We start from the raw sequence: 22,788 nt of genomic DNA, 5'->3' as shown, positions 1-22,788 counted from the left end.
TCATATGTTTTAAGTTTACAGTTCTCATTTTAGTTGCACTACTATTTTTTCAGGCAGCTGTATATGGCCTTGGCGTTTGTGCAGAGTTCGGTGGGCCTGTATTTAAACATCTTGTCGGAGGTATCTCTGATTTCATCTCTTACAGGATTTGGTGCTAATATGTTGTTGTATAGTACTAACAATAATTATGGGCTTTGTCCAGAGGCTCTTTCGAGGTTAAATGTTGTGATACGGCATCCCAATGCCCTGGAACCTGATAACATCATGGCATATGATAATGCTGTTTCTGCTCTAGGAAAAATATGCCAGTTTCATCGTGACAGCATAGATTCAGCTCAGGTATTCCCATCTCTCTCTCCCTTTCCCTCCCCCCAGGCCCCCCTCCTCAACCAAAAAAAAAATAATAATAATAATAATAAATAGGTATTGAATGTAGTACTGTATGTCTTCTGGTGTTTGGCAGGTTGTTCCTGCATGGTTAAACTGCTTGCCAATTAAAGGTGATTTGATCGAGGCGAAAGTTGTTCATGAGCAGCTTTGTTCGATGGTGGAGAGGTAAGGACTTCAATTTTGGCCAACTTGCACTCCTCTCATTTGTTCTCTTTTAATTTATTTATGCCTCAGCATAACTATACCATCATATTGATCGAGGAGCTTCTTTCCATCTACAGGTCAGACAGGGAAATTTTGGGGCCCAACAATCAATATCTCCCAAAGATTGTTGCAGTATTTGCTGAGGTTAGTTTTGATTATTTTGTAGATTAGACACCCTTGATTCAACTGGATTATACAAAAAAAAAAAAAAAAAAATTCTTTTTGTGAATTCAAATCTCCCCAGTCTGTTGGATGGCCATTGAGCGTATAAGCTTTACAGCAGGTGGTGGTTAGACTAGCTAGTGCCTTATGTATTCTGTTCCTCTCTCTTACGTAGGTTTCTGCAATGAAGTGCATGTGTTGTAAATGCTTTTCGTCTACCATAAGATATGGGAGAAATAATTTGTATTCCTTGATTCTATTTAGCCATGACCTAAGTTGCAAGATCTTGGGATAAAAGATTTATTTGACACCAAGCTTTCTACCCATATCGAACACTTGTATTATTGGTTGATTTTAGTGTAGAATGTTAATTACTGGTAAAATGACCTTGTATGTTCAAGTTATGTTGTGGTCTTATTCAAATGCTATCCAAGTGCATATACTTTTTAAAACTGCTTGCTATATTTTTCTCTAATTGAGGGGTGTGATTAATTGGTAGGTTCTATGTGCGGGTAAGGATCTAGCAACAGAACAAACTGCAAGCCGAATGATTAATCTGCTAAGGCAGCTTCAGCAGACCTTACCACCAGCTACCTTGGCCTCTACTTGGTCCTCCTTGCAGCCCCAGCAGCAGCTCGCATTGCAGTCTATCCTCTCGCAATAGCGCCATTGACGAAAAGGCAGCATCTTGCTGTGTGTTGAGGAGACACTGCTTTGTCTGGTCTTTCTGTGTGTGAAATATATTTGTCACCCATTCTTTTCCATAAGATGGTTCCACCATTCCTTGGGCATGATGCTTTACAGCAAGCCGGCATCAGTTTGAGTGTGATAGTCATCACTGCGATTGAAACGATCCGTTTTTGTAGAATGTGTATAGTTCAAGTGTTACTTATACTTTTATAGCGTGGTTTTGAGTCCATAAGAGAAGGGTAGGGAACTGTGATTTTTGAGAGATTTTTTTTTTTCTCCCCTTTTCCCCATTTTCTGCAAGGTTGGTGCGTGAGATTGAAGGGTTGCCAGGGAGGCAATTCCTGTCGCAGTTTTGGCCCATTGTGTTTATCATTTCATACACTCAAGAATATTCTTCCGAATTATTAATGGTGATTCTTTTATTACGCTTGTGGTTTTATTACTTTATTACCATGTCCAATACAATAAATGGTTTCTTTCTATACAAACAAACTAGCATGTAACCCGCGCTATGCACGGGATTCTTCATTATAATTTAATTTCAAAACTTAAACACATCTCATCTTACTTTTTATTATAAGTTAAAATATATGTGTAAAAATACATACTAAAGGCTATACACTAGTAAATTACGGTACTAAACATGTTTTTTTTTTTTTTTTTTTTGGAAATATACCAAACATTTACTTAATGAAAAGTAAAAAATAAAAAATAAAAATAGCAAAAAGGACACTTGAATTCTGATGATCAAAATATTAATAGAAAGTTAGTAGGAAACTCTGATATTGATGATGTGATATTTATTATATTGTAATACAAATAAAATTCATAAAGTTCTAATCATTTCAGAAAAAATACAGAGTAAAATAAACAAAATCTTCTCTCTTCTTTTTAATACAAAATAAAACACACATTTCACTCAATATTTAATGCAATCAAATAAATTTCTTTCAACACTTCCAAAAAATGCTAGAAAATTTGAGTAAATCACAAAACGAAGAAAAAAAAAATCTAATAAAATATTCAAATGAATTAAAACATAAAATCTTATTGGTGTGATACCTATTATATTTCAATACAATGAAACTTTCTAGAGAAACAAACATAAAAATAATTAATTTACACTCGTGAAGAATTTATACATAGATACACAAAGATAAATCCAAAAATGATATGATAAGTGTTCTAACAAAAATGAAGAAGAAGCATTTTGGAAGGAAAATTCTTTTTGGTTACCTCTACAAAAGTGAAGAAGAAGTATCTATGTATCTATTTATACATATATACCCTAGCATATAACTCGCGTTATGCGCAGGGTTCTTTATTATCTTTGATTTTAAAATTTAAATGCATCTTCATTTTTTTTTTTATTAATTACAGGCTAAAATAATCATGTTAAAAAATCAATTATCACTCTTTCAATAAAAAGACATGCTAAAGGTTATATTTAAATACAAATAAAATTCACATAATTCTCAATATTTGAGAGAGAAAAAATTTATGAATACAAAATAAAACAAAATCTTTCAATCAAGATTTAATGCAATCAAATAAATCATCTATCTTATTTCAATACAAATAAAACCTATATAATTCCAAATATTAAAAAAAATAATAAGCAAAATAATATTGCTTTCAAAAGTAGAGAAAAAATGCTTGAAAATCCGAGTAAATTAGACAAAAAAAAAAAAAAAATCCATAAACATTCAAATGAATTAAAAGATAAGACCCTTAATTTTAGTTTAATTTATATAAATTAGAATATGTTAAAACTTTGTTGGTTTGGAAAAAAAAAAAGCTTAAGAAGAATAATTACCTCCAATTTGAATTTTTAGGCCAATAGATTATGTTTTTCTTAATGGAGAGTGGAGAAAGAGAAAGATAGAGATGGAGAGAAAAAAGAGGAGAGATATTAATGTTGGAGAGTGGAGGGAGAGAGATGTCTTTTTCTTTGAAATTAAGAGAGAGAGAGACGTGGAGAGAGAGGAAAAAAAAGGAGAGAGAGAGAGAGAGAGAGAGAGATATGAACCGGTGAGAGAGATGTGGAATGAGAGTGAATGACTTGTAGAGAGAAAAGAGAGAGAGAGAGAGAGAGAGAGGAAAAAAAGAGAGATAGAGAGAGAGAGGAAAAATATGAACCGTTCAATTTTTAAAATAATGAGTTAAAAAATCGGTTTACTCTTTAAAAAAATTGGTCTTTCAATCAAGATTTAATGTAATCAAATAAATCATCTATCTTATTTCAATACAAATAATATTTCTTCATTAAGACAATTAAATATATTACAAATAAAATTCTTACATTTTAATTGTCTCACAATATTGATATATAAAGAGGGAGAGAGAATTTCGGAACCTTTTGTTTTCTTCATTAAAATAATTAAATGCATTACAAATAAAACTCCTGGGTTTTAAGTGCCCAAAACTTGTTCATTCTTTAAAACACCACGTGTCGCAATTATAGGCATTCTTTAAAACATGGGTTCACGACACGTGTCATAATTCTAATCACTCTCTACGTTAAAACTCGGCTTTTATATATATTTGAATAAAAATAATATATAAATTTGAAAAAAATATAAGGGACACAAACGAAAACAAAAAGTAAGAGAAGATAAAAAGAAAAATAGAGAGAGAAAGAGAAAATTTGAGAATCTTTTATTTTCTTCATTAAGACAATTAAATATATTACAAATAAAGAGAGAGAGAGAATTTCGGAACCTTTTGTTTTCTTCATTAAAATAATTAAATGCATTACGAATAAAACCTCTTGGTTTTAAATGCCCAAAACTTGTTCATTCTTTATAACGCCATGTGTCGCAATTATATGCACTCTCTAAAACATGGGTTCAGGACACGTGTCGTAATTCTAAGCACTCTCTACGTCAAAACTCGGCTTTTATATATATATATATATATGAATATGATTACCCCAAAAATTGAAATGACCATACGTGCATATGCTGATATGCATTTATTTCTGAAGCACTATACCCTTGATTTATCTGATAATTTGGCTTAGGTAATTGCAGATGTGAGTAATACAGAATTTGTTTTTATCTGTATTGAATTACTATTATAAAAGAGCAACGTTATATACTGCACTCCCATTTTACTGGGTTAATGTAGCAGGGGGTTTAAAATGTATGTGATTGCAACACATTTTTATTAAAAATGCAAGTTGAAAATCGCACGCATCTTAGACAAATTTAAATTTCAGATTGCGTTGTAAGAAAACTTTTTCTAAATGAGAAGTGGCTGTAAATGGCGAGGCTGAGACAGGTTAGCCTGGACTCATGAAGTGTTTTGCAATGGAGAATATCTTGATCTTAGACTGCATTGAATAGTATGTTATTTAATGAAACAGAGACTCTCAGCTCTTTCTATTTTGCTTTGTCTTTTTCCCTTGGTTCCCCTGCATCTTGGTGAACCCATGTTGTTCCGTAGCAGGGGAAGAGGAGATTCCACCAAACCCACCATTTGATTCCATGCGAGCTTTTACTTTGTTTTCTCCTTCGTTAACGGTCCAATCTCAATCCCTAATGTGTTGCCGGGGCTCCAAGTGTCTTGCCTTCGTGCCTTCACGACCATTGGTTGTTTATCGTTGACCAATTGAAGGCTTAGGTGTGTGAGGACAACAACTCCGACCTACCAAAACAGACAACATTAAGAAAATACAAAGCATGCCTTTTTATCTCTTTATCTATTCTCTTCTCTCTGTTCTTTTTTGCTTTTCTTTCGTTTCCCTTTTGTCCCCTTTGTGAAAATGGCTTGCATGTCCCTCTGAGTTACAATGATATATAAAGATATCCAATTATTTTGTATGATTTGGTCTCAACTCAACGTTGAGAAATCAGTCCTCAATATGACATGCTGACAAGAATTCAAAGACGAGCTCTCCACTAACATAACAACTTAAAAGCCCTCTCTGCCTTCTCTTGTATAAATCAGCCCCTTCCCCTCTCATTGTTTAGCTCAAGGCTCCCCTTCAAAGTTAGCAATGGAGCATCTAACTCAGAAGCATCAGAAAGGAGTGTCAGCCAACAAGCAAAGCAAATACAAAGAGAGGACTCCCGGCAATAGCAGAAGCAAGTTTGTTGGGGTGAGACAGAGGCCTTCTGGCAAGTGGGTGGCAGAGATCAAAGACACAACACAGAAGATAAGAATGTGGCTCGGCACCTTCGAGACGGCCGAGGAAGCTGCTCGAGCTTACGACGAAGCCGCTTGCCTTCTTCGTGGCTCGAATACTCGAACCAATTTTTCTACCCATGTATCCCCTGATTCACCAATCTCTTTGAAAATTAAAAACCTCCTTCACCAGAAAAAGACTTTGAAACAACACCCCTCACCAACCGCCACCATTAAACCGATTACTAGAATTAGTTCCGGTTGTTGTCTCGCTAGTACCTTCGCTGGTTATAGTTCTAATTATAGTGCTCCATCTAGTGGCAAAGATCAAGGTACCCAGATGGTTGGTGATGCATATAGACCAGACTTGAGCAACTGCATTGCAGGACTTGAATCTGGGAAGTCTCATTCTGATCACCCGTGGCCATTTCCAACGGGGTTTGATCAGCTTCCATTAATTCAAGAGAGGATGGACTTCCAGAGACATGGTGGTTTGTTGCCTGCAGGAACAGCAGGGCTAGAACTAACAGAATTTGAGCAAATGAAGGTAGAAAGACAGATTTCAGCATCGCTGTATGCAATGAATGGAGTGAATGAGTACATGGGGAATACTTGTGATGCTAGTGATGCTCTCTGGGATCTTTCTACTTTGTGTCACTTGTTCTGTCCAAGTTGATTTCTCTCTCCCTCTCTCTCTTTATATAATTGAAATATGTTATATATATATATATATAATTGAAATATGAAAGAATGAAGGTAGAAAGAGATTTAGCTGTACTTGATTTATGAAATGATCTGGTATTTTTTGAGGAGTGCCACTATTTTTGGTCCAAGTTGACTCTCTTGCTCTCTCTCTCTCAATATAATGAAAATATTTAGAAAGGGTATTATTGTAATAAAAAAGGGTATTCTGTCATATATATATAATGAATAAGAATCAAGACACCAAACCACCAAATCTGAATACAACTCAGCTGCAGAAACTACAATTTACAGCTTATTATACAACCAGAGGCAACTAAACAAACACATATTTACTTCTTTCACCTACTAACAGCCAAAGACAATCAACCCTAACACACACTCAGCATCTCACCAAAGACAATACCAACACCGCACTGTACAAATCAAACCAGAATTAATTTACAAAAAATGTGCTCTTGAAATCCCCATTTGTAAAACAGAAATTTATTGGTCACATTATTATATTTTCTGAATAATGAGAGGCTTACAGCAATTCAGAGCCTTTCTTTTTGTGTAAACTCTACATAATATTAAAGCAAGGTTATGAAGTTTCACAATTTTTATTGTTCTACCAGCCTACCTTCTCTCTTAGTCCAACTTAGGGGTGGTAATTCATGTATGAATTGTGTCAATGGTCAAACATCTTAGGCATGAATATGTCGGGTCGCAGCTCATGTTAAAAATTGTCAGTTTTAATCTAGTCCTACCTTTTGTGTAAGCCCCAATTGTGACATATTGGACTGTTGTGCTTAACAAATTAACAAATTAAGACAATTTTCTAGTCAATAAAAAGACTCATCAATTTTACGGACAATGAATGGCCTAAGGTTTTAGGTAGTCCTATTAAAACTCCCATTTTTTTGGGGACCTTGATGGCCTACGGTTAGAATTACAAGCTATCATGGTTAATTGTCCCCACAACTTTCTCGCGAGCTCTCCCCTTGTGAAAATTTTTGAAACCCTAGAATCCTACAGACTCCCTACCAGCAAATATATTGCATCATCAGTCTCCCATCAACGGGTAGAAATTCAGTTAAAATATGTCCATATTTACTCTTTCACTCAAATTAAAAGTATTAATTAAATTGACCCTATCTTATCGAGATAAATTTTGACTTAATATAGTATGGTACTAGAACATAGGTTATGAATTTGAACTTGATTGCACTATTTACCTCTCATTTCAATTAAATATTCCACATTTTGTGAATCAATTATTAAGACCACACATGATTAGTAACAGAACCAGTAAAAGATATGGGCATCCAGATCGAACTAAGAATTTCTAAGAGATAACTGCGAACTCATGGCCCTGAAATATCACTTCATTGTTATCACAAAAGGCATATCCATTCCCAACATAGAAATAATTTTGAATATATCATGGCATGCACTCAACATTAATACAAAGAAACAAAAGAACTGTAAGATAGAGAGCAAAGGGCCAAAGGCAAACGCCCCATACAGAGAACCAAACTTCTTATGAACGCCCTCACAAAACTACATTACAAATGTAGAATCCACATTAGTAATCTTCACCTTCGTCTTCATCATCTGCACCTTCAGCACCAACTTCTTCATAATCTTTCTCAAGAGCAGCCAAATCTTCACGGGCTTCTGAGAACTCCCCTTCCTCCATGCCTTCACCGACATACCAGTGAACAAAAGCTCTCTTGGCATACATGAGATCAAATTTGTGGTCAATACGTGAGAACACCTCAGCTACTGCTGTGTTGTTGCTGATCATGCAAACAGCTCGTTGCACCTTAGCAAGATCACCCCCGGGTACAACTGTTGGAGGCTGATAGTTGATGCCACATTTGAAGCCAGTTGGGCACCTGAAAAATCCAACACACAAAAAACAAGTGTTGGAAGCCGGGTACAGAGAAGACTTACTGCACAGTTACAATGCCTATCTCTCACAAGTTCTTTGGCTTTGGGCAATCACACACGTGAAAACAACTCAAAAGTCTACTTGAGGCTATGCAATCAATACCACTCTAACTAGTTAGGTGCAATTGATACCATCCTTTCGAATGGAGAAATCAAGCCAATCACAACAAGAAGGACAAAAAATGGGTTTCAGGCCAAACAGTTGAGTTTTTCTAAATAATTTCATTCACTGAGTTTTTGCAGAAGAAATCCAGAATAATACTTCTTTTTTGATAAGTTCGAAATCCAGAATACTAGGAACAGCTAGGCATTTCATGTTCTAGATGGTGAGATTAATTAGGTCAAACAAGTTTAAAAACAAACTAAGATCTATACATTCTGAGCAAAATGATACCAAGGATAGCTAATCATTTGAAAAAAGTAGCTCTACAAAAAAAAATCTCAGACATCATTTTTCCAAGATAAAGTTCATGAGTATATTTCATCCAATTTCTAGTATTCCTAGGCAATTGTATCTTTTCTTTTTATCCCCTTACCAGTCAACAAACTGAACGGTTCTTTTGGATTTGATGGTGGAAACTGCTGCATTAACATCCTTGGGAACAACATCTCCCCGGTACATTAAGCAGCAGGCCATGTATTTCCCATGCCTTGGATCACACTTAGCCATCATGCTTGAGGGCTCAAACACTGCATTTGTGATTTCAGGAATTGAAAGCTGCTCATGATATGCTTTTTCAGCTGAGATGACCGGGGCATATGAAGAAAGCATGAAATGGATCCGGGGATATGGTACAAGGTTGGTTTGGAACTCAGTAACGTCCACATTGATAGCTCCATCAAATCTTAATGAAGTTGTCAAGGATGATATGATTTGAGATATCAATCGATTCAAATTGGTATAAGTTGGCCTCTCAATGTCAAGGGATCTCCTGCAAATGTCATAAATAGCTTCATTGTCCAAGAGCACAGACACATCAGTGTGTTCAAGAAGGGCATGAGTAGAGAGGACACTGTTGTAAGGCTCCACAACTGCTGTTGAAACCTGCAATAGCAAGAAGTCACTAGGGTATCAGTAAGCAGAACAAAAATAGAAAGCCAAAAAAACAAAACATAGTTGCCTTCATATAAACACAGTTCAAACACAACCGTGCTATTCTTTTACTTTTACACCCACATGTGATAGAATCATCTAGAAATGTTTACAGCTAGCCATTGTTAGACCCACTCAGACAACAATGTTATAGATGAGATAAAATATGTGTGTGTGTGCGTGTGTGTACCTGGGGAGAAGGATAGATGGTGAATCCAAGCTTTGACTTCTTTCCATAGTCTACAGACAGCCTTTCTAACAACAAGGACCCCAGACCAGAACCAGTACCACCACCAACAGCGCTAAACACCAAAAACCCTTGTAAGCCAGTACAGTTATCAGCTAATTTCCTCACTCGATCAAGGCAAAGATCTACAATTTCCTTCCCAACTGCACAACCAACCAGAATCAGGTTAAAACAACAAGATTAGCACATTAAGAGTATCCGCCTACGCAAATTGCAAACAGTGTCACTTACCAGTATAGTGCCCTCTTGCAAAATTATTAGCAGCATCTTCCTTGCCAGAAATTAGCTGCTCGGGATGGAAGAGTTGCCGGTAAGTCCCGGTCCTAACTTCATCGATGACAGTGGGTTCCAAGTCCACAAATATAGCCCTGGGCACATGCTTACCTGAACTAGTCTCACTAAAGAAGGTATTGAAAGCATCGTGTGCAACACCCACTGAAGTGTCACTGCAAAGACATAATAGAGGTTCGTAACCAACTCAGTACAAATCTGACCCGGGAAGTGAAAGCCCTAAAATAGTTAACTAATAAACATCGAGAGAATTTAACAATAACACAATAAGCTACTGTTCCAGATTCGGGTCATTCCCACTAAAAGCGAGAACACCCATCTCTGATTCAACCAAATCCATTAACTCAACTATTTGGGCAAAATCGAGAACACCCATCTCTGAATTCAACCAAATCCAACATCAAAACCCATTAAAAATCCTCTCTTGCTAAACCAAGTGAGGATCCTCTCAAATTACATCATCCTTAAAGTCGATCCAATATTCAGCCCAAAACCATCCACACATCTTCAACCTACCTCCAAATATAATGATACTAACAGAAAAATCCCATCTCTCAGATCCACATTAGCTTCATTGCAATGGATCGTAAAAAAGAACTCCAGCAACACATACATGCATATATAAATACACATAAAGATGCATATATTCAAGCATTACATATATATACATGAATATATAATATGGAAAAATAAGAAGAAAAAAAAAAATTACCTGGGCATCATCCCATCGGGCTGAATGCCATGCTCAAGACAATAGAGCTCCCAGCAAGAATTCCCCACCTGAATCCCAGCCTGCCCGATATGTATGCTTATTATCTCCCTCATTCTTCTTCTTCTTCTTCTCTCTCTCTCTCTCTCTCTCTCTCTTCTGGTGTATGCTTTGCTTTTGATCAAACTCAAACTGAAATATCTAGGCAAATGTGAAGTGCTTTCTCCGTTTCTTTTATTACCAACCCTATTTTTTTGTTTTATGTTTTATGTTTTATTATTATTATTATTATTATTATCATTTTTTATTATTTTTTTTCTTTTTGTTTTTTTTCGTGTGAGAGAAGACTCGGTGACTATTAATCAAAATGGGATTTGATAATTTATTTAGAGTCCGGCGTCATGAGAATAGGCCCCGCCATTCGGTGCCACTGCCAGCCTTCATTGGGCCCCTTCATAGCTACATGTCGTCTCTGTCCAATGACCATATTAACCCTCTATTTTCTTGAAGCTCTTCAAAGAATCTGCTGCTAAAATTAAAAAGAGAAAAGAGAAAGAGAGTATTGAAAATAAAAATAACAAATAAGGGTAGAATGGGCAAAACAAAGGGAGGACCAGCGCGGCCATGTGAAGGAGAGAACCAAGTGGTTAGCTGATTAGCCAAAAAATAATGTGATGTCGAAAAATAAAAAAAATATCCCTCCACAGTCCACCCAATGCTTTGCTGTCTATTTTCTCATATTTACAACCCATCTTTCCTTATTATTTTTTGTTTAATTGGTGATTACACATCACTACACTTAATTTACCACACATTGATTAGTTTAGGGTTTGATTAATTACACACACTTTAGCCAGGGACCATACATATAATGCATATAAGAATTACATATTATATCAAAAAAAAATTACATATTCTAAAAATATATATCAATTGAAAAAGAAAGCTGAGCTTGAAAACAGATTTTGTCCATCTTATATATACATAGCTGGACAAAATCAAAATGAAAATCCCACAATGGACCTCCAAATCCAATTCTTGCATTTGTATATATCTTTCCATTGCCGGGGGTTGGACCGACATGGTTGGTTTTCGTCAATATTTGCAAGGTACTCGTAGATGTATATGGATTTTCATTAATTTTGATGGACTTGTTTGTTTGGAGTAGTGTTTTGAGCTGCTCATTTAGAACCTTAGAACGTGTGAGTTTCATAAAAATTCAAACAACAAATAACTAGAAAAATCCGAATTTGGTGTTCACCTTCATAATTAAAGGTTTGAGGCCTTAAAAATTTCTCATTATGTTTGAAGGAACTCTAACCATGCACTTAAGAATTAGACCATTTCGTTCCATTTCTGCCCTCTGAAACTTCACCTTCATATTGGTTTGGTGGGCTCCCAATATTAGACCTCACATTTCGGGTCAGTTTGAGTTAAGTAGAAGTATAGGGAAAAAATATTTGTGCTTCCTACAATTAAGCCCCAAGCCACTAAGGCTTCTCTAAAGCCCAACACATTAAAGCTGCCCCAAGCCCAATTAACATTTGAGGAAGGTCTACCTTCAAAAAGACTACAAAGAAAGGGATTGGGTTCTTTAAAGAGTAATGCTAGCCCAACTCACTAGCTGTTTATCATCAGATGGTGACCACATTATTTGAGAACTAATTTTTAAAGAGAAAATTTGAAAAGTGTAGCATTTTTCTTGTCATATTAATAAAAAAAAAAAAAAAATTGTCTATCCTCTCTTACAAGTGGTTAACCACTTTCTTGAGGGTAGACACACAATCACGTTCAAAGCTATCGAGATGGCCATGACTATCCTCGACCCGAGTTATCAAAGTTGGTTGTAAAAAATTTTAAAAGTGATTCAGAACCTGTGCTTTGATACCATATTGAGAATAAGATTGTATATTGAATCACACAGAATAATGTACAGAAGGGATATATATATATAGGCTAATAATAATAACTTAGTAGACTAAGAAAAAATAAATCTACTATACCTAAAATACCTAATGAAGTAAATAACTCTTAACATAATATTATTAACAGTAACAACCCTCAACGTTCGATCTAATGGTTGCAACCATCAAATCTAACGGTCTCGACCACCCTCTTATGTGATGGTTAAAGGTAGCACTAATTAGGAGAGAGAGAGAGGACAATTTTTGTTTCCTTGGCATAATATATAATAATCTATGTCGAACATGTAAGCTAGCCATGCGTTAAGGCAACATATGGCTAGCAAGCATTACTCTTGTTTAAAAAATTATGTGGTGTTTGATCTAATAATAATTTTATCAATAACTATTAAAATAAGAGGAACAGCTAGCACTTTCAAGAGGGAGGGATATCATCGTTATATTTCAAAGAAGTTGGAAGGGCAGTTTTGTAAAACTACGCCTTCAATGAGACACTTGCACGGTTCAGGTTGGATGGGAAGGTGAGAGGCTCTCGTGATTGTTAAGTGGCCAACTGTGGCCTGTGGAGGGGTGGGTGCAACGTTGATATTCCCGAAATTGGAATATACCATATAACCCTTCACGGCATTGCTTTATTTACTTTCAAGCCATTGTATTGTACCCCGAATATATCGATCTTTCTAAGATTTACAGGAATTAAAAAAAAAAAAAAAAAGACCCAACAACATGCACGCCTGTGGCTAGTGAGCTCCAACCATGCCATTTGAATAATTAATGTTTAGCGAATGGGAAAAGTCTCTTTAGTCCAACACAAGCAAAGTATAGATGATATTATAAATGTTGCTTTCCCAACAGAAAGTCATTGTTGTTATACAACTTACACTTATGGGTTTTACTTTGAAGACAATGAAGGAACAACACCCACACCTGCCTAAATGACTATTTCATCCCTTCTACTTTCTTTTTTTTTTTTTCCTCTTATTTCCTCAATTTTATGGTTTTGATTATATTTTACATATATAATGTTGTATATATTTTTATGTTTATATATATAATATAATATTTGGTTAATACCTTTAATCAATTTTTTTTTTATATTTATAATATCCTTATTGTTTCCACCAATTGAAGAATGAATTGGAAGATAAATGTCAGCAAGTAATATCCTTATTGGTTCCACCAATTGAGCTATAAGGCTAACTAGTTTGATTGAATCATTCAAAATGCAATTGAACAATTCAAATACTTGAAAGGTTTATTTCTCTTTCATATTTGACAATGGATTAAATGGAAACTTGGATTAACTGTAAACCATATTTACTAAAAATAATAATCTTATATGTCATTCTCAAGAATATCATCCCAACTCTATTTTTTATTTTTTTTTTCATTGAAAGGCTAAAATAAAACCAAAGAGATAAGGGGTACTATGGTCAGACAAAAGTGCCAACAGAAATAAAATAGAGTCGATCTAAAGTGGTGTCATTACTGTAATTTATCAGAAATCTGGTGTCATACAAATTAAATAACAAAGAAGTACTTAATCAAAAGAAAATTAAACTTAAAAAAGTAAGAATAATATTGATATTATTTACATTTATTTATTGTGTCTATTTTATATTAGGTGATAAAACATGATCTAAGTGATTTTTTTGTTGGCTAAAAAAAATAAAAATAATAGGAAAGTCACTTAAAATCATTAATGAGATGTATCATCTTTTTATCTTCCTAAAATTTTCGTAAAGTTGATGTAGATAAAATCACTATTAAATTGCAGATAAATTATACTTAAATTTTGATCTAATGATAATTTTAAAAACCACATCAACTTTAAGAGGATAAAAAGATAATACCTAACATTTCTCCTTAAAATAAGCTTAATTAACCAATGTTAAATAGGTATAATAAATAAATGCGAAGATTAACATTTTAAAAACCAAATAAATAAAGTGCACCAAAACTTCTTCACACTTGGGGAGAGAGAGAGAGAGAGAGAGAGAGAGAGGGTTTTCTTTTTGTTTTTTTTTTGGGTGCAACTGCGAACACAATATATTGCCTCTTTCCTTCTCTTCCTGCTCATTCTGTGGAAGCCATTTTTCTTCCTCTTGCTGTCTCTCCCTTTGAGCTCCCAGGCTCTCAGTCTTTGAATCCAAGAAAAGAATGGGAGACCAGAAGAAGTCCAAAGCGACTGGTGTGTGGCCCACCGTGAAGCCCTTCGTTAATGGTGGAGTGTCTGGTATGCTCGCCACTTGTGTCATCCAACCCATCGATATGATCAAGGTGAGTCATTTCATGTATAGATCAATACCCATGTTTCTATTCTCTATTTTCATTGACACCCATTAAAAAGTTTTGATATATTTGTGCTGCAAACTGAGCTTTTCTTATGGGTTCAGATCTGTGATTTTAATGGGTTTTGCCTTTTGGAAGTTTTTCTTTCTTCAGTGGTGTTGGACGGTTGATAGAGTGCTATTTTTTTTGCTGGCTTATTTTTATTTTTGTGTATTTTGGATTGGTGTAGGTGAGGATTCAATTGGGTCAGGGATCAGCAAGCCAGGTGGCGAAGAACATGCTGAAGGAGGAGGGTTTTGGTGCCTTTTACAAGGTCTGCTTCTAGAAACTAATACAACGCTGAACTTTCTGTTATATGGTGTGTTGATCTGGTTGACAACAGAGACATTTTTGTTTATAACTGTTGAATTTAGTTTTTGTCTAAAAGATCCATATGAAGAGCTGGATCTTTATAATGATTAGCATATAATTTAAGTTTCTTATGTTATTGTGTAGATTAGGATGAAGAATGAATTGGTTCATAGATTCCAACTAGTAATATCCTAATTGTCTCGAAATGAGCTATAAAGTGGTATTTTCTAACAGTATTAACAGTTTAGCTAGTTAAGTACTTTGGTCTCTAAATTTATGTGGGGTACTTGTTTCAATGTAGATTTGTTAAATACTAATATAGTAATGACAGAGAAGCAGAATGAGAGATGCCCATCTAGGGTTACATTCTTAGTAGTTTGATTAAATATGGCCCTGTTTGTTGTGACTTGTTTGATTCAAATTGTAGCTCTGCTTAGTGGTGTGATTAGTATAGTAATGACAACGAAGCAGAATGAGAGATGCCCATCAAGCCTTACGTGCTTAGTGGTGTGATTAAATATGGCCCTGTTTATTGTGACTTGTTTGATTTAGATTGTAGCTATGCATTGCCACCTGAACTTTGTCCTCCCCAACCCCAACCCCAACCCCACCCCAACAAAAGAAAAAGAGCAAATAAATAAATGAAAGCGCATTAATTGGTCTAATTGCATTATTTTGAGCAGGGGCTATCTGCTGGACTGCTCAGACAAGCTACATATACCACAGCACGACTTGGATCATTCAAGTAAGTTTTTGTTAACATTTACTATTGATGTATTAAAAAGTTTTGTAATTGGTCCAATTGCATTATTTTAGAACATTTGGTCTTGTCAATCTGGATCTTCTTAAGTGGTTCAAATTTTGAAATTGTACCTATTTTATTTATTTATGTTCTATATTATCCTTTTCATGTATTAATAAGTTACCCTTTGTTTCTTGTAGGATTTTGACGAATAAAGCAATTGAAGCCAATGATGGGAAGCCCCTACCTCTATACCAGAAAGCTTTGTGTGGGCTTACTGCTGGTGCTATTGGAGCATCTGTTGGTAGTCCAGCAGATTTAGCACTTATCCGTATGCAGGCAGATGCCACTTTGCCTGCAGCCCAGCGCCGACATTACAAAAATGCCTTCCATGCGCTCTATCGTATTGTTGGAGATGAGGGAGTTTTGGCACTCTGGAAAGGTGCAGGGCCTACTGTAGTGAGAGCAATGGCATTGAACATGGGAATGCTAGCCTCTTATGATCAAAGTGTTGAGTTGTTCAGGGATTCCCTTGGTTTTGGTGAAACTGCCACAGTTGTAGGTGAGATTCTTTGGAAGAAATATAGATATTTGGTTCATGTTAAAAAGTTTAATTTTGTTATTTGGCATTTGTTTCACGGCAGAATACCCGGGATGGTTGGAATTTTAATTTATAATTGTACTGTGGACTACTTATTTAACAACCCCACTTCTTTTGGAGGTAAACATATGATATTGTAAAAAATTTGGGGTTCGAATATTAGGGAGAATTTTACATTCATATTATAATATGCCAGAACTGTGAAATTTAGTTGGCTATCTTAACTATTTAGCCTATGATTTTTGAGGTTCCAAGGAGCCTTCTTGATGCTCTCTTCCTCTCTTTAGGGTCACGTGCAAAGAGTAAAATTTTGCAGTTTCTTGCACAAATAGGAATTTTATTAAGTCTTTCAAGCTATGTTTCTGTTTAAGTAATTTGCTTTCATTCCCAGAAAATATTTATCTTATGTTTTTGCTTTGATTAATATCTTGTTGCTTCCTTTTTCTTCTCAGGTGCTAGTTCCATTTCAGGATTCTTTGCTGCAGCTTGCAGTTTACCCTTTGATTATGTCAAAACCCAGATTCAGAAGATGCAACCTGATGCTGAGGGGAAGCTTCCTTACTCTGGTTCTTTAGATTGCACATTGAAGACCTTGAAAGCTGGAGGGCCTTTCAAGTTCTACACTGGATTTCCAGTATATTGCGTTAGAATTGCTCCCCATGTTATGGTACTCTCTCTCTCTCTCTACTTTGGGGTGTATATGCCTACTGAGCCATTTGCTCAAAGTCACCTACCTTGATTGTCTATAGATCTCACATTGTTTATTTATTTAGTTTCTGATTTTTGGGTGTTTGCGCTTATGCAGATGACTTGGATTTTCCTCAACCAGATCCAAAAGCTGGAGAAATCAGTAGGGTTATAGTTTGTCTCAGCAGGATGGAGATTTCTTTTGGGGGTGAAGCTTTAATAATGTTACTTTTTGCCGTCTGGTAGTTTTGGCTGATTTGTCAGTTTCACGCCCTCCAAGTAAAACCATTTGTTTTGATAATTTCACTGTGATTGAACTTGAAGTAGGCTTCTACAATTTTCCTAAATTGTTCCAGTTATTTTTAGGGTGTGACTGCAACCGGATACTACTCTTTTGAACTTGGAGAGTCTTCCATTTGAAAAATTCTCGGGAAGAAATATGCAAGTAAAATAAAATTTACTCTATAAACAGTTTATTGCATCAAGTTCCCTGCTTTCTATTCTCCTGGCATGTGATTGTGTACATAAATTAGAGATGCATGTGCACATGTTATAATGCATCATTTGGATGTACGATGTGTCAATCAGAAGGGGCAGGAAGCTGCAGGGTTCACATCAGGAAATACAAGGTTTTTGATGTACTTAGCTTGGTGTTAACTGTTAAGTGTACCTTATTATTTCTTGTATTTGATGATGTTATGCAGTGCAGGAGATACCATACTTTTCTCTGCTATTATTTGCGAATTCAAGAGTCACTTTGTAGAGGACAACAGTGAAAGTTTAAAATATTTATATGACGAGGGGATTGAACATTATTATTCATATTCATTCAGCAAATTTTAGCCAAAGAATTCTTTTTTTCTATTTTAGTTTTTCATTTTTTTTCAAAATACTTGGTCCCATGTTTTTTTATTTTTATTTTTAATTTTCTGACATTCATATTCTTGAAAATGTCTTTTCCTAGCGTTATGTTTTCAAAAATTAGTGTTTTCCTTGTAGTCATATTTTAAAAAGTTTCAATTTCTAACAGTTATATCTTCAAAAACTTTTTTTTTTCAATGATGTATGCTTTCAATATAAATAAGATAATTTCTTCTTCAATCGAAGTTTTGTTGAATTTTCAGTATATTCCTCCGAAAGTATTTTGAAGGAGACCGAGGGTGAAGGTTGAAATGCATTCAAATTCAAGCATGTTAAGAAAAGAACACCAAATTTTCAGCTAGACAAAACTATCTCAGTGACAATACATTCTAGTCAAGTGAATGAGATAAATAAATGCACACGGAAACACCCTTTGGATGAATAAGATAAATAAATGCAGCCTCGCCTTCCTCTAGTGAACTTTCAGTCCTTGGCATCATCTCTTCAGGCACTTGCAGCTGATCAAATGTTTCAATGCCGATAGGAATAAAACTGTGAGACCTAATTAAGAGCACATTTAGTAGGAAACCAGTGTGAACAAATAATTAAACAAATTCACTCCATCAGCTTTATCTGTGTGCTTCTCTTGAACATAAATAACTCCGCCACAACCCAGCAATATCAATTATTTAAAATAACTCATTCATACAAGAGAAATAACAAATTAAACAGAGCAAATACATAATTTAAAGAAGAAATTATGAAGCTCCTATAAAAAGAAAAGTGACAGAAGCATAGAGGGAGGAGGATAAGTGACAGAAGCATAGAGGGAGGAGGATGACTTACCAGAAGCTTCGGACGATGACCAATACCATGAATGTTGAATTATAAACGATATAAAGGAGGATGATAAGTTTCTAAATCCAAACCATGACCAATAATATTCAAAGCTTCATAGAATTCCAAAGCATCATGCTCACTGCATACCAGACGCATCCCACACTCTTTCACCTCCACAACCAAGCTATCTGATAAAATTAAAGCCTCAATGTAGCTGCATCCATCCAATTTATTCGACTGTTCCAAAAAGCATTTAGCTGGTATATACACCCAAAATCCAGTTGCCCCAACAGATGTTACTTTAGGGACAGGGAGGAGAAAGGGTATATCTAGACGTCCTTTGTCGGTCCCAAAATGATAATCAAAGTGATGAAGAGTAGGATGATCAGTGCTCTCAAAAATCATAGAATTTGACTTTTCATGCTCATGGACTTCATAAACAACAAACAGAGCACATCCTTTCCACTCCCTGTTATCATTCAAATCTGGATGCATCTCAAGTTTTACAGAGGAACTAGCACTTTTGTTGTTGAACCACTTTGGGATTCCAGGTCCCAACCACGACCCACATATGACCTTGGTACCAAAGAATCTTCTCTGTAAGAGATAAACAAAACAAAAACTAAGATTTTTGTGTAAAAAAAAGAAGACAAATATTGCAGGGACTTTTTGTGTTAAAATGAGAGAAAGAAGAGACTCACCCAATAGCCTTCGGTCTGTAAATGTCTTCGTAGGTCCAATTGTAAAATATTGCAGGGACTGCCACCATCATAATCAATATACAATGCTGCTAAGGAGCAATCGGTGATCGTCAATATATCACTTAAAGTCCTCAAGTATGTTTGGTCAGAAAACATTTCCAGCAATGGACAATTCTCAACATACAAGTATATTAAACTCAATGGAAGCTTTGGCAATGCTTGAAGCCTGCTGCAATTTCTCAAGTAAAGTGATTCAAGATTGGAAAGCTGACAAATGCTATCTGGTATTCTCGCAAACTTGTTCCCACTCAGGTTTACAATCTCAAGTGAGGATAGGTGACCAAGATCATTGGGTATTGCTCCATCTGATAGATTGCAATAACTCAGATCTAAGAATATTAAAGAGCTTAAATCAGATAATGAATTAAGGAGCAAATATGTGTTGGGATCTAAGCTTTCTTTCGGCAACAAGTGACAATGGAAGGATAAATCTTTGCAGCTCTTCGGAAGTAATTGTGTTATAGCAGTTTTATCTGGCTCAAAAAGTCTTGAGCAATGGGATAACACGAGAATTTCAAGAGATGACAAACGGGAGATGACACTCGGAAAAGATGAGATGTTTCTGCAGTTGTCCAAACTCAGAGTTTGAAGACCAGATAAACCCTCAAATGATAACGGTAATTCCTCTATAGCAGTCTCGTCCAATTTAAGTATCCACAAAGATGTCATATTTCCTCGGATGGCTGGAAACGCCTTGAGCCTTGAACAGCCAGATAGATTAAAAAACTCAAGAGATTCCAAGTTGACCATGTCTGGAAGGCTTTTAAGACTTTTGCAATTTCGTAAATTCAATCGTTTAAGGCATTTAAGAAATCCAATAGATGGATGGACCTTAGACAAATTTGTACAACCTTCAAGCTCTAGTCTCTGAAGATTTGGGATTTCGGTGAAGTCTGGAATCTCGATCAAGTGTTGAGAGCCACGCAGGTTAATGATTTTCAAATCCTCTAAACTCTATTATAAGCCGCCAATAAATCAGAAAGCAGAAGACAAAGAAGAAGAAGAATACACAATTGCATAAGCAAAAATCTTACCTTATTATCACCCGTCCACAATTGTTTGATGGGGCTAAAAGGCATGCTGAGTTCAACAAGCTTGACTGGTTCAAATTCGGCCGGCAAGGATTGTAGAGGATACGGCAAGGATTTTAAAGGACATCCACACCATTCTATAATGCGTAATTCATCGGGTAGCACGAATTTTGAAAGTTTCCCACGCCATACCAGAGTGCTTAACTTAGCATAAAGTTCAGAAACGTTTTCTACACAACCAATTTTGCCAATCTTAAGCATTCTCAGTCTTGTCATATTTGAGAAGCCATCCACATGCAGTCTCAATCGTTTCCCTTTCCAATTATTTGGGAAGTCCAGGACCATGCCTTGAACCTCAGCAGTTCCCTATTATATATATACCAAGAACAATCAGATTAGTGTAGTGATAAATACTTGACAAATAATTAGAAGAATTAGTATATAAGAAAACAATATTACTTTATGTTCATATCTATTCTAATCCACTTACGGTATTATTCTGCAACACGTGAAGTACGTCCTCCCAATGCCACAATCGACTGCGTTTACCGGGCTCCATTGGGGATTTCCCATGAACTATTTCCTGACCCCATTTTACTATCAAACCATGCATTGACAATATGCCCCTTGAGGTGTTTATAAGAGAATTGTCCCTGAGAGTGGCAATACTAGCGTTTGGAAAGTAACCAAAACTTTCTAGTTTATGTGTTATGCTAACTAAATCTGATTCTTTGAAGAAACACGCAATATCTAAAAATAATTCTTTTTCTACATCATCCAGTTTAGACAAACAGAGTTCTAGTGGGCTTTCAATTGTGGACAACCAGGATGAAGTTACTCGCAGTTTTTCCAAACGAGCTTTGCATTCATATAATGACCGCTGATGCACGCTGCGCCCAAAACCTTTAAGACCTAAAGGAAGGCCTTGAGCATAAGTCACAAATTCCAGAGACACTTTCTCAGAATCTTCTGTAGGATAGGGTTGCCTGAATGCATACCAACAAAAGAGCTGCAAAGCTTCATTGTCATTCAACAACTTCACCTCATAGATAGCACTAGCAGTCGCATGCCTATTCAAGAAATGAGCATCTCTACCCGTTAAAATGATTCTACTCCCTTCACCAAACAAATCGGAGCTCCATGCTAATGCTTCTATTTGTTCTTCACTATCCACATCATCAAGAACAAGAAATACCTTTCGTTGTCTTACTCTGCTACTTATCACACAGACTCGATCACAATCATCCATTCTATTTATTTCTTCTCCCATGAGGATCTTAGAAATAAGCTTGTTTTGTAAAGCATTCAAAGAACGATCAATTCTCCTCATATATCCGGATGTATCTTGATCATCTTTTTCTTTACAAGAAAGAAAGCAACTAACTTCAAATTGAGGAGAAACCATATGAGAAATGACTTGTGCCAGTGTGGTCTTACCCACCCCAGCCATCCCATGAATCCCTACAAAGCGAACACCACCACCACCCTCCTCCACCCCAATATCGAGTAACTTCATAACTTCCTCCACACGAGATTCAATTCCAATAAGAGAATTCTTGCCATGAAATAGATCGTTCTTCCAAGGAAATCCACCGAGTATCTTTTCACTGATTTCTTTGAGAATTTTTGACTCGTACCTGTAAAGAAGATGGGATAATAATTTTGATGAGACAATTGTTGAAAAATTGGAAATAACACTCACTAAGAGAGGACACAAAATAGGAAGAGAAATATTCAACTTTATTCAACTTGATAAAATAACTTCCTTACATAGGTATTTATAGGATACAAATGACCATTCTAACTTTTTCACAATAACTTCATTCATTTACATCTCATATAACTCTTATGTAAAATAACTCTTGAAAAATTAAAAGACACAACATCTTCAACTCACTTAGTAACATATGAGAATATGAAATAAAAAGATACTTAGTAACACATAAGAATATAAAATAAAAAGCCTCAACTAAATGTTAAAATTAAGTTTATTATTCGACAACAATGACAGTCATGATCGAAGAGACAATGTTTAGTCTCATCCAGCAGGGTATGGAAAACTATTCAAGATCATAATTTGGCATCTTAGTTGAGGTTTGATTCGCCTTGCTCTTCATTCGGCCATTTGGGGTTTATTAGTGCAGCATAT

General features: G+C 35.6%; 6 protein-coding genes across 6 annotated transcripts in view; 4 read left to right on the top strand and 2 right to left on the bottom strand.

Moving 5' to 3' along the window:
- Window positions 1–12: 12 nt before the first annotated feature.
- On the top strand, window positions 13–1,871 carry LOC132164238 (uncharacterized). Its single transcript, XM_059574705.1, has 5 exons — window positions 13–120; window positions 203–339; window positions 464–555; window positions 672–738; window positions 1,256–1,871. The coding sequence occupies exons 2-5, from the start codon at window positions 265–267 to the stop codon at window positions 1,418–1,420; spliced, it is 399 nt and encodes a 132-aa protein (XP_059430688.1). The 5' UTR covers window positions 13–120; window positions 203–264; the 3' UTR covers window positions 1,421–1,871.
- Window positions 1,872–5,446: 3,575 nt separating this feature from the next.
- LOC132163676 (ethylene-responsive transcription factor ERN1) lies at window positions 5,447–6,250 on the top strand. Its single transcript, XM_059574043.1, has one exon. The coding sequence runs from the start codon at window positions 5,447–5,449 to the stop codon at window positions 6,248–6,250; it is 804 nt and encodes a 267-aa protein (XP_059430026.1).
- Window positions 6,251–7,627: 1,377 nt separating this feature from the next.
- LOC132163729 (tubulin alpha-3 chain) lies at window positions 7,628–10,763 on the bottom strand. Its single transcript, XM_059574098.1, has 5 exons — window positions 10,555–10,763; window positions 9,783–9,997; window positions 9,495–9,694; window positions 8,748–9,256; window positions 7,628–8,156 (listed from the first exon to the last, which is right to left on the bottom strand). The coding sequence occupies exons 1-5, from the start codon at window positions 10,665–10,667 to the stop codon at window positions 7,844–7,846; spliced, it is 1,350 nt and encodes a 449-aa protein (XP_059430081.1). The 5' UTR covers window positions 10,668–10,763; the 3' UTR covers window positions 7,628–7,843.
- A 3,727-nt stretch (window positions 10,764–14,490) lies between these two features.
- Window positions 14,491–17,631, top strand: LOC132163728 (mitochondrial dicarboxylate/tricarboxylate transporter DTC). The gene is made up of 6 exons (XM_059574097.1): window positions 14,491–14,753; window positions 14,995–15,078; window positions 15,800–15,861; window positions 16,059–16,420; window positions 16,912–17,126; window positions 17,265–17,631. The coding sequence occupies exons 1-6, from the start codon at window positions 14,634–14,636 to the stop codon at window positions 17,319–17,321; spliced, it is 900 nt and encodes a 299-aa protein (XP_059430080.1). The 5' UTR covers window positions 14,491–14,633; the 3' UTR covers window positions 17,322–17,631.
- Window positions 17,632–18,892: 1,261 nt separating this feature from the next.
- LOC132163675 (TMV resistance protein N-like) lies at window positions 18,893–22,155 on the bottom strand. The gene is made up of 4 exons (XM_059574042.1): window positions 21,130–22,155; window positions 20,643–21,005; window positions 19,549–20,562; window positions 18,893–19,444 (listed from the first exon to the last, which is right to left on the bottom strand). Exons 1-4 carry the CDS (start codon window positions 22,153–22,155, stop codon window positions 18,893–18,895), a joined length of 2,955 nt encoding a protein of 984 aa, XP_059430025.1.
- A 488-nt stretch (window positions 22,156–22,643) lies between these two features.
- The window catches only part of LOC132163673 (disease resistance protein RPV1-like), a 4,759-nt gene continuing 4,614 nt past the window's right edge, over window positions 22,644–22,788 (top strand). Inside the window, exon 1 of the mRNA XM_059574040.1 lies at window positions 22,644–22,669. Coding sequence (XP_059430023.1) covers window positions 22,644–22,669 — 26 coding nt within the window. The remainder of the gene's footprint in view (window positions 22,670–22,788) is intronic.

This window comes from Corylus avellana, chromosome ca10 (assembly GCF_901000735.1).
Source record: "Corylus avellana chromosome ca10, CavTom2PMs-1.0".
In the NCBI taxonomy this organism is placed as follows: domain Eukaryota; kingdom Viridiplantae; phylum Streptophyta; class Magnoliopsida; order Fagales; family Betulaceae; genus Corylus; species Corylus avellana.
The sequence above is the reverse complement of the archived record's forward strand: the minus strand, read 5'-3'. Positions and strand labels throughout refer to the sequence as shown.